We start from the raw sequence: 23159 nt of genomic DNA on the forward strand, positions 1-23159 counted from the left end.
CACACACACACACACACACACACACACACACACACACACACACACACGGTGGCTATCTTTCACTTACCTCAAATATTAGATAAATAATTCAGTATACCTGTTTTATTGATATTATTATAATAAAGATGAAAAGGATAATAGTTTTAAGTACAAAAAGGTCAATGGATCACTTTTCTATGGAAAAATTTTGAATGTTTAACTACTAGACAAGACTTTAAGGGGAAAGATATCTGCGAAGCAGAGATGGCACTAGGAAACGTGGTAAGAAAGAATACCCCATGAAGCTGGGGTTCAGCAAATCATGCTCACTTCAAACTGAAAAAAATTCTACTGCATTTATACTTGCAGATACTTTGCTAAATCCAAGAAACAGGTGGGGTTTTAAACTATAGCTAGAGGAATTAATAGTCAGAATTACCCAATTTGCCAGGATTGGAAAAACACTAGAAGGCAACTCTGAATATACCTTCCTCTAAATGGCCCTATGAGGTAGAAAATAGTATCTTCATATTACAGATGAGGAAACTGAGGCTCAGAGGGGTTAAATGATTGCCCACAATCATACAGAAGGTGGTAGAGCTACTGGGTCTGTGTGTCCCTTTTTCTCGCCACCCTTCCTATCCCATTGAAAGTAATGATAAACCTAGGGACACAGCAAATGAAAGGAGGCAGGAAAGTTAATCTCAATCATAAGAAAGTCACTTTAGGCCAGAAAGGGGCAGGAAGAAGTATTATATCTATTCAGGAGTACCTCAGAGTGAAGCAGATATTGGCATGGATCTGGAACTGAACTGGCCAGGAGGTTAAGAGTATAAGGTATGATGTCTGCCTACTGGAGGAGACAACTCCAGAATGTGACCACAGGATCTCTCTTCACTACTTAACTATACACAGGACCTGTTGACTTTTTTCTATCCATCCATAAAAACATGGTTCCCTACCCCACAGAAGTGAAGACTTTTAAGGTCCACTTCACAGATCTACCTCACCTGCTCTTCCTCCTCTCCCCAAACAGATTCTAAGCTTCCTGTTTGAACAAAAGTATTACTCAGCCCAGCCCTGTCAAGGGTAGTCTATCTCACCCCAAGGGACAAAGTAGATGATGTGAGAGAAAGAAGACAACTTCTCAGGTAACCAAGGTACAAATTCATACAGGTTTTCACATTTTAGGGGAAAATCTCTTCCCTTTGGGTATGACAAAACTAAGCACCAACACTCACTTCTGTCCCTAAATGCCCTTCTATCTCATTTCCTTAAGGTGTCTGCATGGGAAAAGGGAAGGAAGGAAAGAGGCTGAGAATAGATAAGAAAATTAATATCAGGAGGCTGGTACAAATGGGAAGTAGCCTGGAAAAAGGGTAGAGGATGGGTGACTAAGAGGAGACTTTCCCCATTATTCCTAGAAAAAGTGCTCAAAGAACCAGGAAAATATGCACAGTGGTACATAGTAACAGCAACACTGTGCAATGACTGACTTTGTTAGACTCAGTTCTTCTGAGCAATGGAATGATCTAAGACGATTCCAAACGACTCATGATGGAAAATGCTAACCATATCCACAGAAAGAACTATGGAGTCTGAATGCAGATCAAAGCATACTGTTTTTTCTTTTGCTGTTGCTGTTTTTTTCTTTCTCATGGTTTTTCCCTTTTGTTCTGATTCTTCTTTCACAACATGACCAATGTGGAAATGTGTTTAATATTATCATACATATATAGCCTATATCAGATTGCATGCCATCTTGGGGAGGGGGAAGTGGAGGGAGGAAGGAAAATTTAGAACTCAAAATTGTATAAAAGCGAATGTTGAAAAATAAAAATAAATTAATTGAAAAAAAGAAAGAGTGCTCACCATGCACCCCTCCACACCACTCTTATTTTTAATCATGTTAAAAATCAAGAAAAGAGTCAACCAACAAGCACTTATTAAAAGAGGTGTCAGGCACTGTGATAAGCACTGGGGATATAAAGAAAGTCAAAAAGACAGTCCCTACTCTCAAGGAGCTCACAGTCTGAGAGGAGGCAATATGAAGACAATTCTGTACAAGTAAGATACATAAAGCTGCTCCTTCTGTTTCTCAGCTCTACATTTTCTTTTTCTATTCCAACTGAACTATAAACTATTGGAGGGCAGGGATTGTATCTTATAGTTCTTTTATACCCATATTTTGTAGTATAGTACTATGCTAATAAATGCAAGAATAAATGAAATCAAACTTGGAGCAGCAAGATCGGAGGCAGGGCACTAATACACTGTTGGCAGAGCTATGAATTGGTCCAACAATCTTGGGAAATTATTTTGAATTACACAAGAAAAGTTAAAAAATTGTTCAACCCCTTTGACTGAGAGAATGCACAGGTATATATTCCAAGAAAACTGAAGCCAGAAGGAAAAGAAACATGGTGTCCCAGGGTGAGGACCCTGTGCACCAAGAGGAAAGCAAGCTCAAAAGAAGCAGCAGGCAGATGTATGGCTCCACCCCCAAAAGTGGAGTGGGGGTCTCAGTTTCTAGCCTGTTCTAAAACCTGGAGCAGAGTAACCAGAGGAGGAATCCCAGGCCTAAAGTTCTGTCACTCTGAATCAGCTCACTGATAGTGGCTGAACCCAAAAGCTGTCTACTGAAATTCCAAACAGCCATGCCTACAGGCCCACTGCTCAGAGCAGGAGTAACAATCAGACTCTGCCCTGAATCAGTCTACTTTGGAATTTTATTAGAAGTTTGCAGGTACTATCAGCCCAGACATTCATTCTAGAAGTGGGAAGAACCTGGCCCTAGCACAAAGTCAGTAGTCAAGAAGTAGGCTGGAAGATTGAGCAACTAAAAAAAGAATCCCTCCACAAAAAGCTATTATGGTGACAGGGATGCTCAAGACCCAGAGAATGACTCTAAAACAAAGTCCCAAAAAAACAAAACAAAACCCTACAGGCCTGGATAGAAATTCAATTAGAATTTTTGGGAGAGATGAAGTGAGAGTTTTAAAAAGCAAATAATTTAGAATGCTTTTATAAATGAAACGAGAATAATAGGGAGGAAAAGGTGGAAAAGAAATGAGAGCTACAGAAGAAGGATTAGAAAGTGAATTTACAGCTTGACAAAACTGTATAAAATCTTGCCCAAGCAACAAACTCCCTGAAAATTAAAATGGATCAAATAGAAGCCAATGAATCCATAAGACAATAAGAAATGTCAAAACAAAGTTAAAAAGATTTATAAAAAAAAAAAAGTAAGGTACCTCATAGCAAAAAACTGACCAGAAAAACTGACTGAAAGGGAAAAAAATTCAAGAATTACTCCAGTACCTGAAAGCCATGACTAAAACAAGACTGTACATATGGACCCACATGTACAAAAATATTTATAGCAGTTCTTTCCGTGGTGGCAAAGAATTGGAAATTGAGGGAATACCCATACATTGGGGAATGGCTGAACAAGTTGTGGTATATGAATGTAATGGAATACTATTGTGCTATAAGAAATGATGAGCAAGCAGACTTCAGAAAAACCTGGAAAGACTTGTATAGACTGATGCTGAGTGAAGTAAGCAGAACCAGGAGAACATTGTACACGGTAACAGCCATGTTGTGCAATGGCTAACTTTGATAGACCTAGCTCTTCTCAGCAATGCAAGGATCTAAGACATCTCCAAAAGTCTCATGATGGAAAATGCTATTCACATCCAGAGAAAGAACTCTGGAGTTTGAATGCAGATCGAAGCATACTATTTGCTCTTTTCTTTTCCTTCTGTTTTGTTTTATTTCTTCTTTCTTGTGGTTCCTCCTATTGGTTCTAACTCTTCTTTACAACATGACTAATGTGAAAATATGTTTAATAGGAATGTATATGTAGAGCCTATAGCAGATTGCATACCATCTTGGGGAGGGAGGTAGGGAGGGAAGAGGAGAAAATTTAAAACTCAAAAGTTTATGGAAGGGATTGTTGATAAATTAAAATAAATTAATAAAAAAATTTATAGGATTGTTGAAAACTAAAAATAAATTTAAAAAAGAAACCTTTTTTATAAACATTTTATTTTGAGTTTTAAATTCTTTCCTTCCTTCCAGTTCCTCCCCCACCCATTGTGAAGGTAAGCAATATGATATAAGCATGTGAAATCATGCAAAACATATTTCTATAGTAGCTATGTTGTAAAAAAAAGCAAGAAAAATAAAATGAAAACATATTTCTATATTAACTATGTTGCAAAAAAAACCAAGAAAAATAAAATGAAAACAAAACAAAGTGAAAACTCAGAATTCATCTAATTCAAGAAATCTTAAAACTGCCCAGACCTCTTAGAAACAGAAGGCAAAGTAGAAAACAGAAAGAAATCCCAAAGCAAAAACTCCTAGGAACATCATAGTCAAAACCAGAGATTCTAGGTCAAAGAAAAAATACTGAAAACAGCCAGAAAGAATTCATGTAATGAAGATCCACTGTCAAGATTACACAGGATTTAGCAGCCACCATTATAAAGGAGCAGAGAACTTGGAATTTCCAGAAGGTAAAAGATATGAACTTACAGCTAAGAATAGCTTACTCAAGAAAACTGAATACAATGTCACAGGGGGAAAATATGGAGCTTTAATGAAATAGAGGACTTCCAAGTATTCATGATGAAAACACCAGAGCCAAATAGAAGCTTTGCAGTTCAAACAGAAGAGTTAAGAGAAACAAAAAAAGAAGACATGAATTAACAATGACAGAGGGCTAAACAAGGATAAATTGCTTATATTCAAATATGGGAAGAGGATACATGTGTCCCCTCTGAACGTTAACATCATCAGGACTCAAAGAGGGAAGTCTAGGGAATCTAATTAGACAAGGCTTGGGAGTGGTTTTGTTGAAGATCTTAAAAGAAGAATGGAAAGCGTGGGGAAGAGGAATATACTGTGAAGTGGAGGGGAGAAAGAAAGTTAGAGAAAGTTATCTCACATAATGTGCAAGTAGACATCTATACCAACAAGGAGGAAGGGGTAGAGAGACAGCTGACAACTGAACCTCACTCTCCACTGAACTGGTCAAAGCAGGGAAGGATGCGCATGCACACCCCCCCCCCAAACACCCCCTCCACACACACGAGTTGGATACAGAAATGTATTTCACTCAGCAGGGAAATAGAAGGAAACAGAAATTAGGAGGACAGATTAAGTGGCTGCTGGGTAGATAGGGTGCTGGGCCTAGAGTCAGAAAGACTCAACTTCCCAAGTTCAAACCTGGTCTCAGACACATACTAGCTGTGTGACCCTGGGCAAGTCACTTAACCCCATTTGCCTCAGTTTCCTCATTTGTAAAAATGAGCTGGAGAAGGAAATGGCAAACCACTGTAGTATCTTTGCTAAGAAAACCTCAAATGTTGGACACTACCAAAAAACAATTGAATAAGAAGATCAAGTGACAGATAAGTATGAAGCAAAACATACTCTAAGAATGTTACAAAAATGTTTAAAGCTCTTTTATTAGAGGGAGTAAAGAACGAGAATCTGGGGGGGAACCCATATATTGAAGAATGGCCCCCTTTTCTCACTCAACAACCACCACCACCACCCAATATTGACTCCCGAGAACAGATAATGAAACAGATTTCCCACTTGGCAGGAAAGTGGAGTGGGGGACGGAAGAGTGGTAAAAGAACTACTAGGGCAGAATGTTGTATACATTTTCAGATGAGGTGTCTTTATTGCTCATCTATTTTTCTTTGTTACAATGGAGAGTTAAGAAAAAAAATATGAAGGCAGGGTAGAGTTAGAGTTAGATTTCCAGAAATGGCTGACATAAAAACAAAAGACACCGATAATATTTTTCAATAATTTTTTAAAAAAGAATGGAAGTGAAAGGTAAAAAAGAATACAGGCATCATCATTACCAGTTCTAATATTCTATCATTATCAGTAATTAATACATTCTGAACCTACTACTGGTTGCAGATAGACACCTCAACAAACCTGGGGGAATCTTAGTTTAAACACACAAAGAAAGTCGGAGCACAAGCTTAGGACATCCCATATATACTGCTCTGGGGAGTCAAGAAAAGGGGTTTTTGGAACTGGTTCAGGAGAATAGAAAATAACACCTTTGAAACTGTACCTGCCATGTATAATAGTTCAAAGAAATATGGTAAAACTGATATGAAGTGATAGAGTAAACCAAAGGAAAAATATCCACACTGACTACAACTATGTAAATGAAAGCATTATTAAAAATGGCAATATAACTCTGGTAAAATCCAACACACAATATTCATATTTTTTAAAACAAATAGCAAATTACAGAACTGCTTAAGTTCCATCTACCACCAGCTGAAATAACTCTTATACTGGTTAGCTTAATTGTTTTCAGGAAACTACTGTGTTGGTGTTTTGTTTAGACTTGTCTGCTACGTCAAAACAAAATGTGTTGGTAATGAAAAACAAACCTAACAATTACACAAGCCTCTCATAGAAGTCAGTGGGATATTTGGGGGGAAATCAATCCTGTTTGCATGGAAGGGGAACAATATGGGCCTAAATACCAGACTCTGCCTTGTGGTGGGAGAGGGGAGGATCTGTTTAGTCTGCTGTAGGGGGATATGTAAAATTATAATATGAATATATAACACCTCCATTAAGTTCCTATTCTGAGGCCTCATTATAGCACATAAATGACTGTAAGTTGCTGAAGACTTTACTAGCAGAGTACAAGCTCCAGTCCCAAAAGCTACCAAGCAGGAAAATTCTGAGCAAGGTTCCAGCAATAGACTGTGTCTGATCTTTAAGGACCATTCTACCTAACTTCAAAGAGGCTTATACCACAAGTTTAGTTTGGCTACTAAGGAGTGGACAGGTTATAATCAATACCAATAAGTGAAATATAGTGTTGGGTATGTCCACAGATGAAGTCACAGATGTTCTGAAATAATGAAATATTGAACTTTTAAGTGTAAATATTAATATTACAGAAATACATCATCAGAAAAGGCATCTGCATGAGATGTGTGAGGTTTTCGGAAGCAAATGGCATTTGTAATGCAGGGGATAGTTATCCCCATGGGTAAATGCCTCTTTGGAGGCATTGCACACACTAAATCCAGCAATAGTGTCCTTCTGGCTGTTCCACAAAAAAGATACTTCATCTCTCGGCTCCAAGCATTTTCTCTGACTGTTCCCCACAACTGGAATGCTTTCCCTCCTCAACTGACTACTAGTTTCCTCGGTTTTTTTTGAGGCCCCACCAAAATATCATCTTATACAGGAAGTTTTTCCCAACCCCTCTTAATTCTAGTGCCTTCTCTCTGTTAATTATTTCCTATTTATCCTCTCTATATAGAGGATAAACTTGTTTGTATGATATTTGTTTGCATGTTGTCTTCCTTATTAGATTGTGATCTTCTTGAGGGGAGGAACTGTTTTTTGCCTCTTTTTGTATCCCCAGACCTTAGTACACTGCCTGGAACACAGTAGGCACTTAATAAATGTTTAACGATTGACTGAATCAGCCCTACTCATAATTCAACCTAGGAATATTGAATAAAAGATTTGGGCAAATGAAGTCCCCATCTCAAAACATAGTGTGTTTTGTATATTAAGTGCTTAACAGAGAGTTGTTAAATAACCAATGCCTCATCTTGGTGTGAAAGTTTTTGTTTCTGTTTGTTTGGTTTTTTCCCAAGCCATTATGCTAGTAGAGTGCTAGCCCTCTTAAGCAGATTCTATTGAGCTGGGAATGTTTTAACAACAGGCCTAGCACAAGAACAGACTATGTATCTGTCATCTCACCAAACTAGAAAATTCTGAGAGTCTAAATCATTTAAGATTGGCTGCAGGGTAATGAATTTTTAGGGCCGTGGAAACTCTCGGAGTGATTGTGACCCAGGGATCAGTGGAAGCATTGGGAATAAGCACTGGGATGGTGCAAAAAGAATGAATGAGCAAATAAAAGCAGTTCATACTCTGCTCTACTTTTCCCCAAAAAGTTCTCCTACCTCAAAAGTGAGGCCTCCCAAGGGGATATGGGGAGAAGAATAAACTCTCTCCTTGCACCCTGGTGCGGTTTCTAGAAAAAGAGCAAACAACTTCAATTCAACAAATATTTATTAAATAACTATGTTCAAGACACTGTACTAGGCAGGAAGGATAAAAAGACTGAAAAAGTAATAGTTTTTGCCCTTAAAGAGTTTACATTCTCCTAAAAGGCTACAGTATATATCTGTTGTACATAAATACAGATCAATACATACAGTAATACAAACTACACAGTCATCTCAAGGGTATTCCCAAAGAAAAGTGAACTACTCAAAAAAAACAAACTATTATCAGGTCTACAGGTGTTATACACTGAACATGTTTTTGGACTTTTTCAATTTATCAATCAGTTGTGCTGACTTTTTTTTCCTTCTCTAAAATAATACTATATGTCATATGGGATGGCTGCCCAGGAGGAGGAGGGATACCTCGAATACTACAGCAACGTAAGAAACAAAAAATATCAATAAAAATTTTTTTCAGTTAATATGAGACTGATTATGAGCCCTAAAGCTGAAGTATATGGAGAATACTGGCATTATGGTGCAGTGGAAGGAGTAAGAGATTTAGAGTTAAAATTAGAGTTCCAGCCTTGCCAACCTTGGGCAAGTCATTTAATTTCTCTGGCCCTCAGTTTTCTTAACTTTAAGATGAAGAAATTGGACTAGATGGCCTCTTAAATCTATAATCATATGTACTTTGGAAATCCCCTGGGTCTTCATCTGTGTTCTCCCCACCCCTACCCCTGTATCTTTATCATACCTCAGGTCAAGACTCAGTCAGAGAAAGGAAACTTTAATGAGCAAGAATAAGGAATTATCTCCTATTAGCCTGATTAAGGCATGACCCCCTCAGATAGCAGTCGTGAAGAGACACAACTTAGGTTCTTTTGTAAGATATACGATACACAGATCCTACAACAAAATAATCAATAAATCAACAAATATATATGAAGTGTCAGATGTGTGCCAGGCACTACACTGAATACTAGGGATACAAAGAAATAATCCTGACTCTCCAGGAGCTTTCATTCTCATGGGGAAGACAAGAATATACATAAGTTACAGCCATAAATATAAAGTGAAGAAATACCAATATATATAAAGTAGTTAAACACAAGGAAGATGGGCATTGGCAGTTGCAGGGAACAGAAAAGATTTTACAGAGAAGATGATTCCTGATGCTTCAGAAAAGGACTCTAAAGCAGAGGTAAGGAGGAAGTATATTCTAGGCATGGGGTCTGTCAATGCAAAGGCATTGGAACAGGAGATGAAGTGCTGTGTGTACAACAGGGAGAAGGTCTGTTTGGCTGGATCCCAGAGTCCCAGAATACAGAAAAGAGAATAGTGTCCAAGAAAGCTGGAAAGATAGGTGGGGACAGGTTGTATAGAAGTTTAAAAGCTAAACAGTGGGTTATGTTTTATGCTACAGGCAAAACACTGTCACTGGAGTAGACGGAGCAGGGTAGTCACATGATAAGACCTGCAGTTAAGGAAAATTACTTTGGCAGTAGTGTGTAGAATAGAGTGGAGAGGTGAGTGACTTGAAGGAGGAAGGCCAATTAAGAGGCTGTCGTAATTATCTAGTTGAGAAGTGATAAGGGCCTGAACTAAGGTGGTAGCTCTGAGAGTAAAGAGATGTAAAGATGGGTAACCGGATGTGGTGGGAAGAGGAGGGAGAAAGAGAAGAAGTGGGGAGGGAAGGGGGGGAGTGAGATGAGAGGGGAGGGGGGAAGGGGAGGAGAGACAGAAAGAGTCCAGGATAATGCTGAGGTTAAACACCTGGGAGACTGGAAAGATAGTGGTACCATCAACAGAAATAGGAAAATTTAGAAGAGGGGGAGATTTTAGGGAAATTATTTCAGTTTTGGAAATGTTGAATTTAATATGTCTCTAGCACCTCTAGTTTGATATGTCTAATGGGCAATTAGTGATGTGGGACTGGAGCTCAGGGAAGAGACTATAGCTAGATTTTTCTGTTTCTCTCTCTCTTTCATCTGTATGAAGATGATAGTTAAATCCCTGAGAGCTGATGAGCTTACCAAGAAAGAGAATATAAAGGGAGAAGAAAAGAGGGCCTCGGATAGAACCTTGAGAAACATCCACAGATAGGGGGCTTAATATGATCAATGAGTCAGCAAAGGAACCTGAGAGAGTAGTCAGACAGATAGGAGACAACCAAGAAAGAAAACCTACAGAAAAACATACATTCATAGCTCAGGCTCCATGAGATTCTCTCCATCTGTATCCTAAAGTAACAGGACCTGTACTCTATACACAGCATTCCTCTCAAATCCAATCTCTATTGTTGTGGATTCAATACCTCTCCTGAACATGTTGCCCACCCAGTAACCAGCCCAAAAATGGGAGACAGGGCCGGTAAGAGCTCTTTTATTCCCTGGGGTTCTCGTGAAGTTGGGAACTGCCCCCAAAAGGACCATGTAAGGCCACTCACAAGCCCCAGAGTCTCCAAGAAACCCTTCGAATGAAAAAAAACAAAAACAAAAGAAAACAAAAAGACAGTTTCTGCTCTCTTGTTCTTCTCTCTGATTATAGACACATCTGTCTCTACCAAAGTTGCTTTGGGATAAGACAGGGATTTTAGGGTGGGGGGGAGGGCATATGTGAGGGATCCTTGGCAGGGTAGGTTAAGTAATAGGAGGGCAAGGTAGTGGGTAGAAGTAAAGCAGAGGTGTCAGAAAGGATGGAAAATAAGATACACACAAATATAAAATAAAGATCAGGAGTAGAATTTATTTGGTTAAAAAAAAAAGCAGGGTTGTAATTATGATCTCAGACAAAGCTAAAGATAAAATTTAATCAAAAGAGAGAAATAGGAAACTACACTATATGACAGTCACATTAATCAATATTGTTTTAGACTGTTTAAAATAACTAGATGGTATAAGGCTTGGAATATTGCTGTGGTATAGGATATGATAAGTTGGTGGATTTAGAAAAATATGGAAAGACTTGGACTTAGGAAGGAAGATAGAAGATCCACCTTCAGAGAAATAAAGGACAAACAAGCAGATTATGGTCTTACGTAGATGCACATGAATGTATATGTGTATATATGATCAGAGATATCTCTGTTATGTGTAGATATATATGTTTGTGTGTAAATGTGTATATAGATATGTATGTGTATATATCTATATATATATACCCACACTTAATTGTAGCCTTCTTTGGGGAAGGGGGAAAGGGGGGAAAAAAGAACTAAGTAAAAAATGTGCAGCAGAGAACAAAAGAAAACTTACAAGGAAGCAAAGAAAAGATGCACCCCTCTGAGCACAATGTGTAGTATTTATTATATAAACTTTCTTAAAATGGAAATTTATTGCTGTATATTTTGAATCCTCTCTTGTGTTCTGCTGTGCACATGGCAATCTTTTTTTCTTTTCTTATTTCGTATTTAAATTTAAAATGTTTCTTTTTATTTTCTTATTTTGTATTTAAGTTTTAGTATTCAAGTTCAAAATAAATTTTTTTTAAAAAATTGCTTTTGGCCTGGGGCTCCATTTTGTCATCCTTACCACCCCTTTCCAGGATTCTGCTCGTGATTGCCTACCATAGAAGCCAAGTTTTGCTGAATGTTTCATCCATATTTTAAAACAATATATGCCAACTACTTTCACATCTTGGTGAAAGGGTGGATAAAGTGGGGTATAAAACCAAAATCTGCCTTCTTCACAAGGAGACCTGAATACTAATACTAGATCTGAAACTAATTATGTAACATATGGTAAATTGCAAAATCCCTAGATCTTACTTCCTCATCTATAAAATGAGGGAGTTAAATAATTTCTAAGGTCCTTTCCAGTGCTAAATTTCTTCAATTCTGTGACTTAGTTATATGACCTTAAAAGTCTTTTTTCACTTCCCTGGGCTCAGCAATGGATTTGGAAATGACCTACTGTTCAAATCTCTGACACCAATTAGCTGTGTAACTATGGACAAATTATACTTCATCTGAGTCTTAAGATTCCTTCTCTTCAAAACAAGGGGGCTGGTACAGATATCTACAAGATTCTAAGATCTTGGTCTAAAAGAAATCCAATTTACCTTCAGTTGTGGAAAGGAAGACAAAAGCTGTTGGAAAAGATATTTGACCACACAGCAGCTAACTTATATAAAACATTTCTACCTCTCTCTCAACTAAATGGTCTGTTCTAGGTTCATGAGGCTCATTCCAAGGTTTGGAGAGCTAATTGGAGTCATTTATTCCCCAACATTTAGCAATTAACAGTCTCTAAATGGTAAACACCATCTCCACACCAATAAAATATGAAACTAAAGCCCAATACCTAACTCACATATATTCTGGTGAGATTTGCTGAAGAATATGAGTTTTTGCAGAGATTAATTACAGCTGGCTGGATTTCAGGTGGATAGAGTGCTGGTAAAGGCTGCCCACGAGGGGCACATTCCTCTAGTCTTTCACCAGCCTTCTCCAAGCAGAAACAAGTATTAGTACCCATGGGAGAGTTATGGGATGAAGCTTTGGAAGCAATTCAATTTGAGGTTAGATTGCTTTGCTTCTGACCTCAGTCTTTATCAGAAGGCTACCTGATCTTCAGGTGTTCTGGAAGATTTGAGAACTAATTAGTTAAGAGGCATGTGCCTGAGCTTGTGGACAGTCTTTCTGTGTGTTAATTGACTGGGGCACTTGAGAGCCTACCTTGAAGTGAGTCTCTTCATCACTTGTGATTATTCTCCTGGAACATACTTAATGGCTTTGGACTTGAGGGAGGGCGCCCCACACTCGACACTACACGGACAGAGGGACGGGGGGGGGAGGGGGAGACGGGGGACCACACGACACGATGGTGACAACTACTATGTGCTGGTTCTCATAATCAATCTAAATAAGATGTCAGTGACAATGAAAGGTGGAAATTATTTCAGGATGGGCACTTTATTCAGTTGGATACTAACATAGTAATTATCCTAAGAACAATCTTTAACAAAAGCTACTGGAAGGGACCTTTTGCAAAAGTTAGAAGGAAAAAAAAACCTGCTGTATTTTTGACAAGCAAATTTATAAGGCTACAAGTGGTTATACCTCAAAGAAAACTATTAACTCAACATGTAAGCAAAAAGGATATTTAATATAAAAGTTTCTTCTATCTAGGAAAGAAGTATCCTAAAACTGGGTTTGCAATTCTGCAATACAAAAGATAATAGAAAACAGGAGGTTATGATACACAGTAGTTAAAAGAGGGCACTGGCTGATGAAAAAAGGCAACCAGAACATGGCCACAGCCTCGGTGATGTCCCTCCCCTTCCCCCCCCCAAATAGATACAGTATCTCGGAGAACATGTCTCCTGCCACCTGCTTTTCAGGTTCATAAATCAGTTGTTCTCATAAATTGAGAAAATCAATTTGTTAGGCACTGTAGGGAAACATAAAGACTGAAAGGAGTTTATATTCTAGTGAGATAAGGACTGGACAGAGAGGTCAGAATATACGTATGTATGTATGTACTTATGTATATGTACGTGTGTGTACAATGTGAAAAATGCTTCATGAAAGGACCTGAAATAGCATCAACTCATCATGGCTCCTTAATCTACTAGGCTCATGGGAAGTTAGATTTAGAGCTGAAAGGCACTTAAGAAGTTACATAATTCAAAATCCTCATTTAACAAATTAGGAAACTCAGTTCCCCAAAGGTTAAGTGATTAGCCCGAAGTCATGTAGATAACAAATAGAAGATCTGGGCTTCAAATCTGGGTCAGGTGAATGAAGATAAAAAATATTTATTAAGCACTTGATATGTATCAAATACAAAAGCATGGACAGTCCCTTACCTCAAGGAGCTTATAATCTAATAGAAGACAAGGGACCGCAGGGCATGGAATATAATATTCCAGAGGGCAAAGGAGACAGGATTACAACCAAGAATCACCTACCCAGCAAAACTGAGTATAATCCTGCAGGGGGAAAAATGGTCATTCCATGAAATAGAGGACTTTCAAGCATTCTTGATGAAAAGACCACAGTGGAATAGAAAATTTGACTTTCCAATACAAGACTCAAGTAGAACATGAAGAGGTAAACAGGAAAGAGAAATTGTAAGAGACTTATTAAGGTTGAACTGTTTACATTCCTGCATGGAAAGATGACATTGGTAACTCATGAGACCTTTGTCAGTATTACAGCAGTTGGAGGGAAAAAATTATATGTGTATATATATATATGTGTATATATATATATATAGATAGATAGATAGATAGATAAATAGATAGAGGGCACAGGGTGAGTTGAAGATGAAGGGGTCATATTTGAAGAATAAAATTAAGGGGTGAGAGAGGATTATACTAGGAGAAGGAGAAAGGGAAAGGTAGAATGGGGTAAATTATCTCACAAAAAAACAGAAAAGAAAAGGCTCTTACAGTGGAGGGGAAACGGGGGAAGGTGACAGGCAATGAGTGAATCTTATTCTCATAGGATTTGACTTAAGGAAGGAATAACATACATACTCAATTGGGTATGGAAATCTGTCTTACCCTACAGGAAAATAGGAGGGGAAGGGGACAAGAGAGTAGGGGGATGATAGAGAGGAGGGCAGATTGGGAAAGTGGGTAATCAGAAGCAAATACTTCTGAGGAGGGACAGGGTCAAAAGAAAGAATAGAATAAATGGGGGGGCGGGATAGGATTAAGGGAAATAGAGTTAGTTTTTCACAGCATGTCTACTACAGAAGTGTTTTGCATAACTGCACATGTATAACCTATATTGAGCTGCTTGCCTTTTCAATGAGGGTGGGTGGGAGGGAGGAAGGGAGAAAATTTGGAACCCAAAGTTTTAAAAACACATGTTTAAAAAAAATGTTTTTACATGCAACTGGGAAATAAGAAATACAGGAAATGGGGTACGGAAATCTATCCTGCCCTATAGGAAAATAGAAGGGGAAGGGGGGAGAGATAGCAGGGAAAGCAGACTAGGGGAAGGGGTATTCAGAATGCATGCCATCTTGGGGTGGGGGGAGGGGTGAGATGGGGCAAAAATTTGGAACTCAAAATCTTGTGGAAGTAAATGTTGAAAACTTTAAAAAAAAAAAAAAAAAGGTGTTTCCAGGAAAAGCCATCACTATTCAGGACGGTGACTCCAAATTAATCTACTACTGTTTCCATTTCACCATGCTGTTTGGTTAATTAGAAAAGGGCTTTTTGTCAGTCAAGGGGTTCTCTTGAGAAGCTCCTGACTTGGTAAGTAGTTATTTTTGTAGCAAGCCACAACTCATAGCCTCAATTTCTGACTTGGTAATACTTTAGTGAAACTTTCAGTTTGGGGTAAAGTTAATACTTAACACATCCTCTGTAGTTCAGTGCTTGAACTGATTAGACCCAGTACCCAGAATAACTTTAGCAACTAACAGGAAGAAGAGAGGCAGTTTAGATCATATCCCCTTACTACAAACAAATAACTTATGCTGTCAAACGTAAAGAAATTTAAAAACGTTTTTAATGGAAGGGTAGGGGGAATAAGACTTTGAAGAATACCTTACCCATATATTAAAAGTTGTCAAGCCTGGAACTGATGCCCTAAAGGTGGGCATATTTTCCATGGATGTTGCCAAACTGGTTGCACCTTAAGAATAAGCTCCAATCCCATGTTTCCCAATTATAGCTATCACAAAATTCTTTCTGTCACACCTCATAGTATTCCTCTATGATCCTATGTATTTTATTTTATGCATTTAAAAACATTCTGAGAAGAGGTCAGTAGGCTTCAGACTGACAAAGGGGGTCATTGATAATAGTAGCTAGCATTTATATAGCAGCTACTATGTGCCAGGCACTATACTTTAAACATATTATTTCATTTGATCCTCACAACAACCCTATGAAGTAGGTCCTGTTATTATCCACATTTTGCAGCTAAGGAAACTTAGGCAGAGTTACGTGGCTTTTCCAGCATGACACCAGTATCTGACTGAATCTGAATCTGAACTCAGGTCTTCCTAACTTCAGGACCAAAACTCTATCTATTGGGCCTAACTGCCTATATTACTATAAAATTGTTTTCAAACTATTTGTATATATGTATATCAAATGGGATAATATATGTAAAGCACTTTGCAAACTTAAAAGCCCTAAATAAATGCTACCCATAATATATGTTATACTTTCATACATATATATGAAATACATTATGTATAGATGCCAATTAATTTCCTTGTACATATCCATTGCAATCAATCAATAAACATTAATCAAGCACCTACTACATGCCAAGCACTGTGCTAATAAGTTTTGGGATACAAAAAGAGACAAAAGATAGTCCCTGTCCTCAAGAAACTTAAAATCTAATGGGGGGAGGCAGCTAGGCGGCCCAGTGGATAGAGCTCCGGGCCTTGGAGTCAGGAGGACCCCAACTCAAATCCAGCCTCAGACACCTGACACTTTGTTGTCCTTCGTTTTCCGAAGAGGATCAAAATGACATCACTACATCAAAGTCAAATTTTAGTGTGAATGACTGTGGCTGATCAGACCAATATGAGCTTGGAATGTTCTACCACAGGTCAAGCACGAATAGTTCTTGTGAACCTTTGGAATGGATCCCCTAAGTTTGTGTAATTTGTGTTTCTCTTCAGCTACTTCAATTCGGCTTTGCTCATAGAGCACAGCACTTTTCCAATGAGGGCACGCCATGCTGAACGGTCCTGTGCCAGTGTCTCCAGTGTCACACAACCAATTCCAAAGTTCTTAAGAGAGACCTTGAGAGTGTCCTTGTATCACTTCTTCTGACCACCGTGTGAATGCCTGCCCTATAAAACTGTCTTTTTGGCAAGCATACATTTTGCATTCGAACAATGTGGCCAGCCCATTGGAGTTGCACTCTCTGAAGCAGAGTTTGAATGCTTGGCAGTTTAGCTGGAGAAAGGACCTCAGTGTCTGGTATCTTATCCTGCCAGGTGACATTTACTGGCTGTGTGACTCTGGGCAAGTCACTTAACCCCAACTGCCTCACCAAAAAAAACAAAAAAATCTAATGGGGGAGACAACAAGCAAACAAATACAAAGCCAGTTATTTTTAGGATAAATGAGGAATAATTAACAGAGGGAAGGCACTAGAATTAATAGGGGTTGGGAAAGATTTCCTGTAAAATGAGGGATTTTAATGGAGACTTAAAGGAAGAAAGCCAGGGGGTCAGTAGTCTGAGTGGAGGAGGGAGAGTACTCCAGGCTTGGGGAACAGCCAGAGAAAATTTCCAGGCCTGAGAGATGGAGTGTCCTGTTTGTGGAACAGCCAGGAGGTCAGTGTCAGTGAACTGAAGAGGACATGCTGGGGAATAAGGTATAAGAAGGCTGGAAAGGTAAGAGGGGGCTAGGTTATGAAGGACTTTGGATGTCAAACAAAGAATTTTTTATTTGATCCTGGGAGCCACTAGAGTTTACTGAGGACGGTAACATGATTGGACCTACACTTAAGGAAAATCACTTCAGTGACTAAATGGAGGATGGAATGGACTGGGGAGAGACTTTGAGACAGGCAGACCAACCAGGAGCTGCTGCAATAATCCAGGTGTGAGAAGAGCCTGCACTAGAACGATGGCAGTGTCAGAGGAGAGAAGGGGGAGCATTGGAAAGATGTTGCAATGGTGAAATCGACAGGCCTTGGTAACATATTGGATATGGAGGGTGAGAGATAGTGAAGAATCCAGGATGATTTGCAAGGTTGAAAGCTCAGGAACTAGGAAGACGGTGTCGCCCTCTATATCCATAGTCTATACACAACAGGGATCCAATAAAATAGTTTAGGGGTTGCATGTCAACCTAAAGAAACTGGCTGTAGTTCTTCAGTCTGGGAAAAAAGAATGCCAAATTTTAAGAGCAGGGAGATATAAGGTAGGATAGTGTGTATTACTCATACTTTGGGTAGAATAAGCTACTCTACTTTGTACCAAACAATGTAAAATGAGTTTAATCCATTACAAGCTAGATTTAAGGATTTCTTGACTTTGAGGATTGTGAGACATTAAGAGTATTTATTAAAGGAGGCTGGAGAGTTTCCTTTTCCATGGATTTTTAAGTGCAGACTGAGAATTCAAGACAACTTCACAGACTGAGAGCTCACACAATTCGAAAAACCTTTGAATGGCATACAACACAGTAATACCGTACACACTCCCTACCATGCCTTAAACAGGGATTTTTGTGCATAGCAGGTGTTTGTTATCTGGTGAACTCGACTGTCTGAATAAAGGCTTTTGATAACTTTCTCTGGAACGAGGCCTAGAGATACAGGATCAAATTGGATGGCATCTCATCCCAGGATTGTGTCTTTTACCTTTCTAGATTGGGCTTGGGGGGGGGGAAGGGGGATGGTGTCAGAGCCTCCTTTACTTTTAGGCCTATGCAAGAAGGCAAGACTACAAACAGTTTTTGTGCCTTGTGCTATATTTTGTCCCTTGGATCAGTGGTGTTAAACTCAAATAGAAACAGAGCCAGTAAAGGATCACCTAAGGATCTATGCAGCCACATAATGACTTTTAAAAAACACATACTGAGATTATCTATATTTTATTGTATTTGTATTTATTAAATATTTCCAAATAGTATTTTAATTCGATTTCTTTCCACTTAGGAGTGTTATGGGACCCCCTGTTCACCATGTCTGCCTTGGATGATAAGCGGGCTCATTCTACAAATGAGTTTTTTAAGTCAGTCCATCCTGGGCACATCATTATTCACTGATGTGGCGGCTGGAGTCATTAGAACTTAGGAAGTGGGCTAAAAGGAAAAAAGCTGGCCTAAGAACCTATGATTTCTCCTCAGGGCACAAAGCAAACCTCTCCAGATATGAAGGACTATGCCACAGTCACTGCTTAACTTTTACAGAATCTTCTTCAAAATCCAATACTCTTACAGCAGCCTACAGCCTCATTACAACCTAAATGGTGGTAAAGTTTGTTCTAACCCAAGGGCTTTTTTGGTAAGATAAGGTGTGGAGGAAGCTGCTGGAGGACATCATCTGAACAATCCAATCAATCCCTCCATATCTTCTGAAAACCTAATTCTCCTTCAGGTCACTAAACTGAATGAAACACTCCATCACTAATTCTCCAAACAAAGAGATGTCACCATTTAAGTGCCATTTTTTATTTGCCTCTTCCTTTCTCCTTCCCCTTTCTTCTGAGCATCTGTCACCAGCATTTGGGTAGCTGGCACACCAGTGTACAGTAACAGGTTCTTACTGATCAAGAACTTAGAAACATACGCCCTAAACTGCCAGCTTTCCAAGGGTTGCAGATTCCACAACCATATGAAAATAGAAAATGAAGACGAAAAGAGACTTTTCCAAAGAACAGACACATAAGAACAAAAAAGAAACTGTCAAAAAACATCTTTGTTACCAACTTCTACCTAGCAATGTTTCCCAATAACAGCTCTCGTATGTTATATTAATACAACACTGAGCACAGCTCCCCAGTTTCAAAAGCATATAGCCTAAAACTTCTGGCTCACTAGAAAAAGTCTGGAGGAAGGGATAGAAAAAAAATAGATGGAGTCCTGAATGAAGGAAGGAGACACCTGTACAGCAGTACAGCAGTACAGCATTGAGTCTTTCCCTCTCCACCCTGACTGATTTAGCAGGCAACCCACCCCATACCTCTAAAAGGTCTCCTGAACAGCCCTGACCACATTACCGGAGCTTGGATTCAGAGTAGCTCAGCATATATGGCCCCATACAAGGTGGAGATAGGGGAATAAATTTGAAGAGGTTAAGTGACTTGTTCCAGATCACAAAGCAGCCTTTCCACAGGTCTAAAATATACACTGTTTCTGCTATAGGTAATACTTTGTCTCTCAACCTCAACTGTAAACTAAACCTTGAAACAGGAAGAAGGAGATGACTTAGCCCTTTGAGGTCAGCTGACAAATACTGAAGGTGTGTCCCTTTCCCCACCTCCTAGCCTTCTATGATGCAGTGAAAAGGAATGGGCTTTGCTACTGAAGTCTCCATTTTCCCTTTCTCACAGGAAGACAGAAAGGAACAGAGTAGGAGATGCTTGCATTATTAGCACCTTGGCAGTACTGTTGGAACATGTATGTATGTACAGGTTGGGTAGGATAGGTGCCTAGTTTCCTGGAGAGAGCCAGTAGGAACTGTCAACAAAGCAGCATTCCCTGTAGGTTCTGATAAACAGGGTGGTATGCATATATATGCAAATGTATGGATGAAAGGATAAATTAGATAGATGCCTCTCACTGACAGGAGTGGTGGTGAGTAGAAAGGGAAGAAGCTAGATGTTTAGATCCCAGAGGGTTGGGGTAGGGAGGAACCGGCAATGGTACAAAGTGGGAGTGTGTGGTCGGGGCCAGGTCTAACATTTCTCTAAACAGAAAGGCAAAAGCTCAGAGAAGTAATGTCACATCCAAGGTCATAGTACACTTGGCAGGAGGGCTGTGAAGTTCCCTGTCCAAAACTATAAGAGGGACTATCTCAACTTCTCCACCCCTCCACCCTTGAGAAATGTGCCAAGCCTAGCTCTAACAGCAAAGTTTTAACCCATGTGCTTTTAATACATTTTAATCACCAGTGACAGGACTTCAGCCACCTCAGTTAATCAACAGCTAAGATTTGGTTAGGGGTGGGGAAGAAGCATATCACAGAAGAAAGTCCCAGAGAAAGCCACATAAAATTCATCTTGCTGAGAGCCTAGATTCCAAATGATCTTTTATTTGAAAGGATCTAGATTAACCAAGTGGCAGTTACTCTACTTAGTTTTCTCAGTCTGAATCCTCATAGTCCCACAGCCACTCGCTAAAACATCACTCTCTCCCTCCCTAACAATTTATCACTTCATCTCTTCCAAGAAGCAAAGTCTCATAGGCCGACACTACACCAAAGAAAATGATGACCTAAATGGCAAGGGAAAAAACTGTGTCACCCAATTACAACATGACTCTGCTCCCTTTTATTCTATCCCCTCCATCTGCCTCTTCACTCCCTCCAAATGAGGGGCATCTGTAAAGCTAACCATATTCTCCCATTATTGGTCACATCCCCTGGCTAACTCAAATCCCAGCAAACCCTCTGAGCAAGGGCTGACAAAGAGATTAGCCTCGAGATGGAAAACTCTGCTCCCTCTACACCTGTTGTGAAGCCACCAAGGACATTGGAACAAAACACTGAAATGACAAGCATAAGTCTTCCACCTTGAAATCACCAAATCTTTCCAAGCCCCTGCCTCCTAAACACCTCCCCCCTATCTACCCTAAAGATCTTCATTGTCACCACCCACCCACACTTCTTCCCCATCATACAGACTACACATTCATCTTTTTTCTAGTGGGCTACAGTTTCTGACTAGCTTGCAGCAAATGTCCGCATTACTAGCCTATGCAGTCTGGACAGAAAATCTTCAACTCCATACCAGGTGTAATGGACTTTTTCAGTCCCACAATGCTTCATAGCTGTAATATAATATCAAGGGATAAAGGCCTGGATGTAGATTTCTCTTCACTCTCAATACACAGATTGGGAGAACTGTCTCGGGTAGAGAGAGGAATGATAAGAGGCAGGCACTAATATAATGAAGTGAGATAGGCTTCAAAATCCTAAGTCCTGGCGGGTAAGAAGTGACCGAAGGTAAGTATGACAAAGGTAATGAAAGAATCAAGGAGGGGGAGGAAAGCCAGCCATTAAACTGCGGCTGGGAGAAGGCACAAAAATCGCACTGCATGTGATTTTTTGGGGGGAGGGGGGGCAGAAAAGACAAGTGAGGGAGACTAGGAAATGTCAGGCACAGGAAAAGTGTGTCAGAGGGGCGGGGGAAAGGGAGGGAATGAGAAGGAAGCTCAACTCCAAAACATTTGCAGAGGACGAAAAGTCCCAGGGAAGGGGATACGAGGGTCCATGGTTGCAGAGGGATCACGAGGAAGATGGGGGTGCTGGGCAAGTAGAAATCGCCGGAAGGGGCAGTATAATCAGGGAGGAGAGAAATCTAAATGGCGGAGGTATGGGGAAGGAAGGAGGGAGAGGTGGTGGTGACTGAGGGCAAGTGCACAGGGGTGCAGGTGTGTGCGGACTGTGGGGGGGGTAGGGGGAAGCAGCCAAGGCCCAGAGGGGAAGGAAGTGAGGGGAAGGGGGGAGAGGTGGCTAAAGAGGTCTCCACGTGAGGGGGCGGGGCTTCCCTTAAAGCGGGGGGTGCACCCCAGGGTGGGGTGCCAAATCACCTCCTCCAGCACCTCCCCAGGGACCAGACGCGCGCGCCCCGGGCCAAACGATTCCGTGCGAGGCGGGGGGAGCGCTCGCGGCAGCCCAGGTGCTGGAGGGCAGGGCCGGGCTCTCCCGGGGCCACGCTCGCTCCCTCCCGCGCTCACTCACCCGCAGGGCGGACAGGTCGATGTCGTCCAGGCTTCGGGCTGGGGCGGGGTCTCCCATGGCGGCGGCCGGGCCGGGCCGGAGCCGGAGCCTAGAGGCTCAGACTGGGCGGGCCCAGGAGGGACGCGGGGTCACTCAGGCTCAGGCTCCGGCTCCCTTATTGCGCTGCCGTTGTCGTTTCTGCCCCATTGGGGGAGAAGAGGGGATCGGGGCTCCGCTTCGCCTCCCCTTCCCTTCCCTGGAAAGACGGGGCTGGGGAACGCGATGCAGATAAGTTAACCGACAGGATCCTTTCCGATTGACTGACTGACAGGAGCTCAAGTTCTGAACTAGCAACCCGGAGCCCCTGAACTCTACTGCGCACGCGTTTTTGAGCGAGGGTGGGAGAGGGAGGGGTCAAGAGAACAGGCTGTGCGCACGCGCGAGAACCAGCTGAAGGACTGGGAGCGTAGGGAAGTGGGTGTGGGGAAGAGGTGCGGGATGTGATGGTCCAGAGTGCACGGATTAACTTGCGCGTGCGCCGGACGGAGCCTCTCTTCTTCCCTCTTTTGCTCTTCCAGTCTCGTATGACACCTACTCCCCTCCCGCCGGCCAGAATTGCAACTGGTGCCCTTTCTAGCTGAACCACCTACCTGGCGGGGCGGGGCGGGGCAGGGCGGGATGGGGGAGGAGGAGAAGGAGAAAAGGAGCGGCCTCCAGTTCCACTTCACAACTCTAGAGGGGCTGCCATGGCAACCCCCCACGCTAAGGGGGAAAGCGGGCCTCGGGATAGGGTAGGCTAGGCTAGGCTTAGGACAGGCTGTCCACCCACCCTGGTC

The 23159-nt window shown here is 40.9% G+C and overlaps 1 protein-coding gene across 7 annotated transcripts in view; it reads right to left on the reverse strand.

The window, feature by feature from the left end:
* MINK1 (misshapen like kinase 1) overlaps positions 1 to 22711 on the reverse strand; it is a 58505-nt gene extending 35794 nt beyond the window's left edge. For 5 of the 7 annotated variants that reach the window (XM_027857135.1, XM_027857132.1, XM_027857134.1 and 2 more), the window contains exon 1: positions 22345 to 22710. In XM_027857135.1, the coding sequence (XP_027712936.1) occupies positions 22345 to 22401 (57 nt within the window). In that variant the 5' untranslated portion in view covers positions 22402 to 22710. Of the gene's footprint in view, positions 1 to 22344 lie in introns of all 7 variants that reach the window. The other 2 variants (XM_027857129.1, XM_027857131.1) reach the window with 1 other exon arrangement.
* Positions 22712 to 23159: the final 448 nt, after the last annotated feature.

Source organism: Vombatus ursinus, unplaced genomic scaffold (assembly GCF_900497805.2).
Source record: "Vombatus ursinus unplaced genomic scaffold, bare-nosed wombat genome assembly UNPS02011916.1, whole genome shotgun sequence".
NCBI lineage: Eukaryota > Metazoa > Chordata > Mammalia > Diprotodontia > Vombatidae > Vombatus > Vombatus ursinus.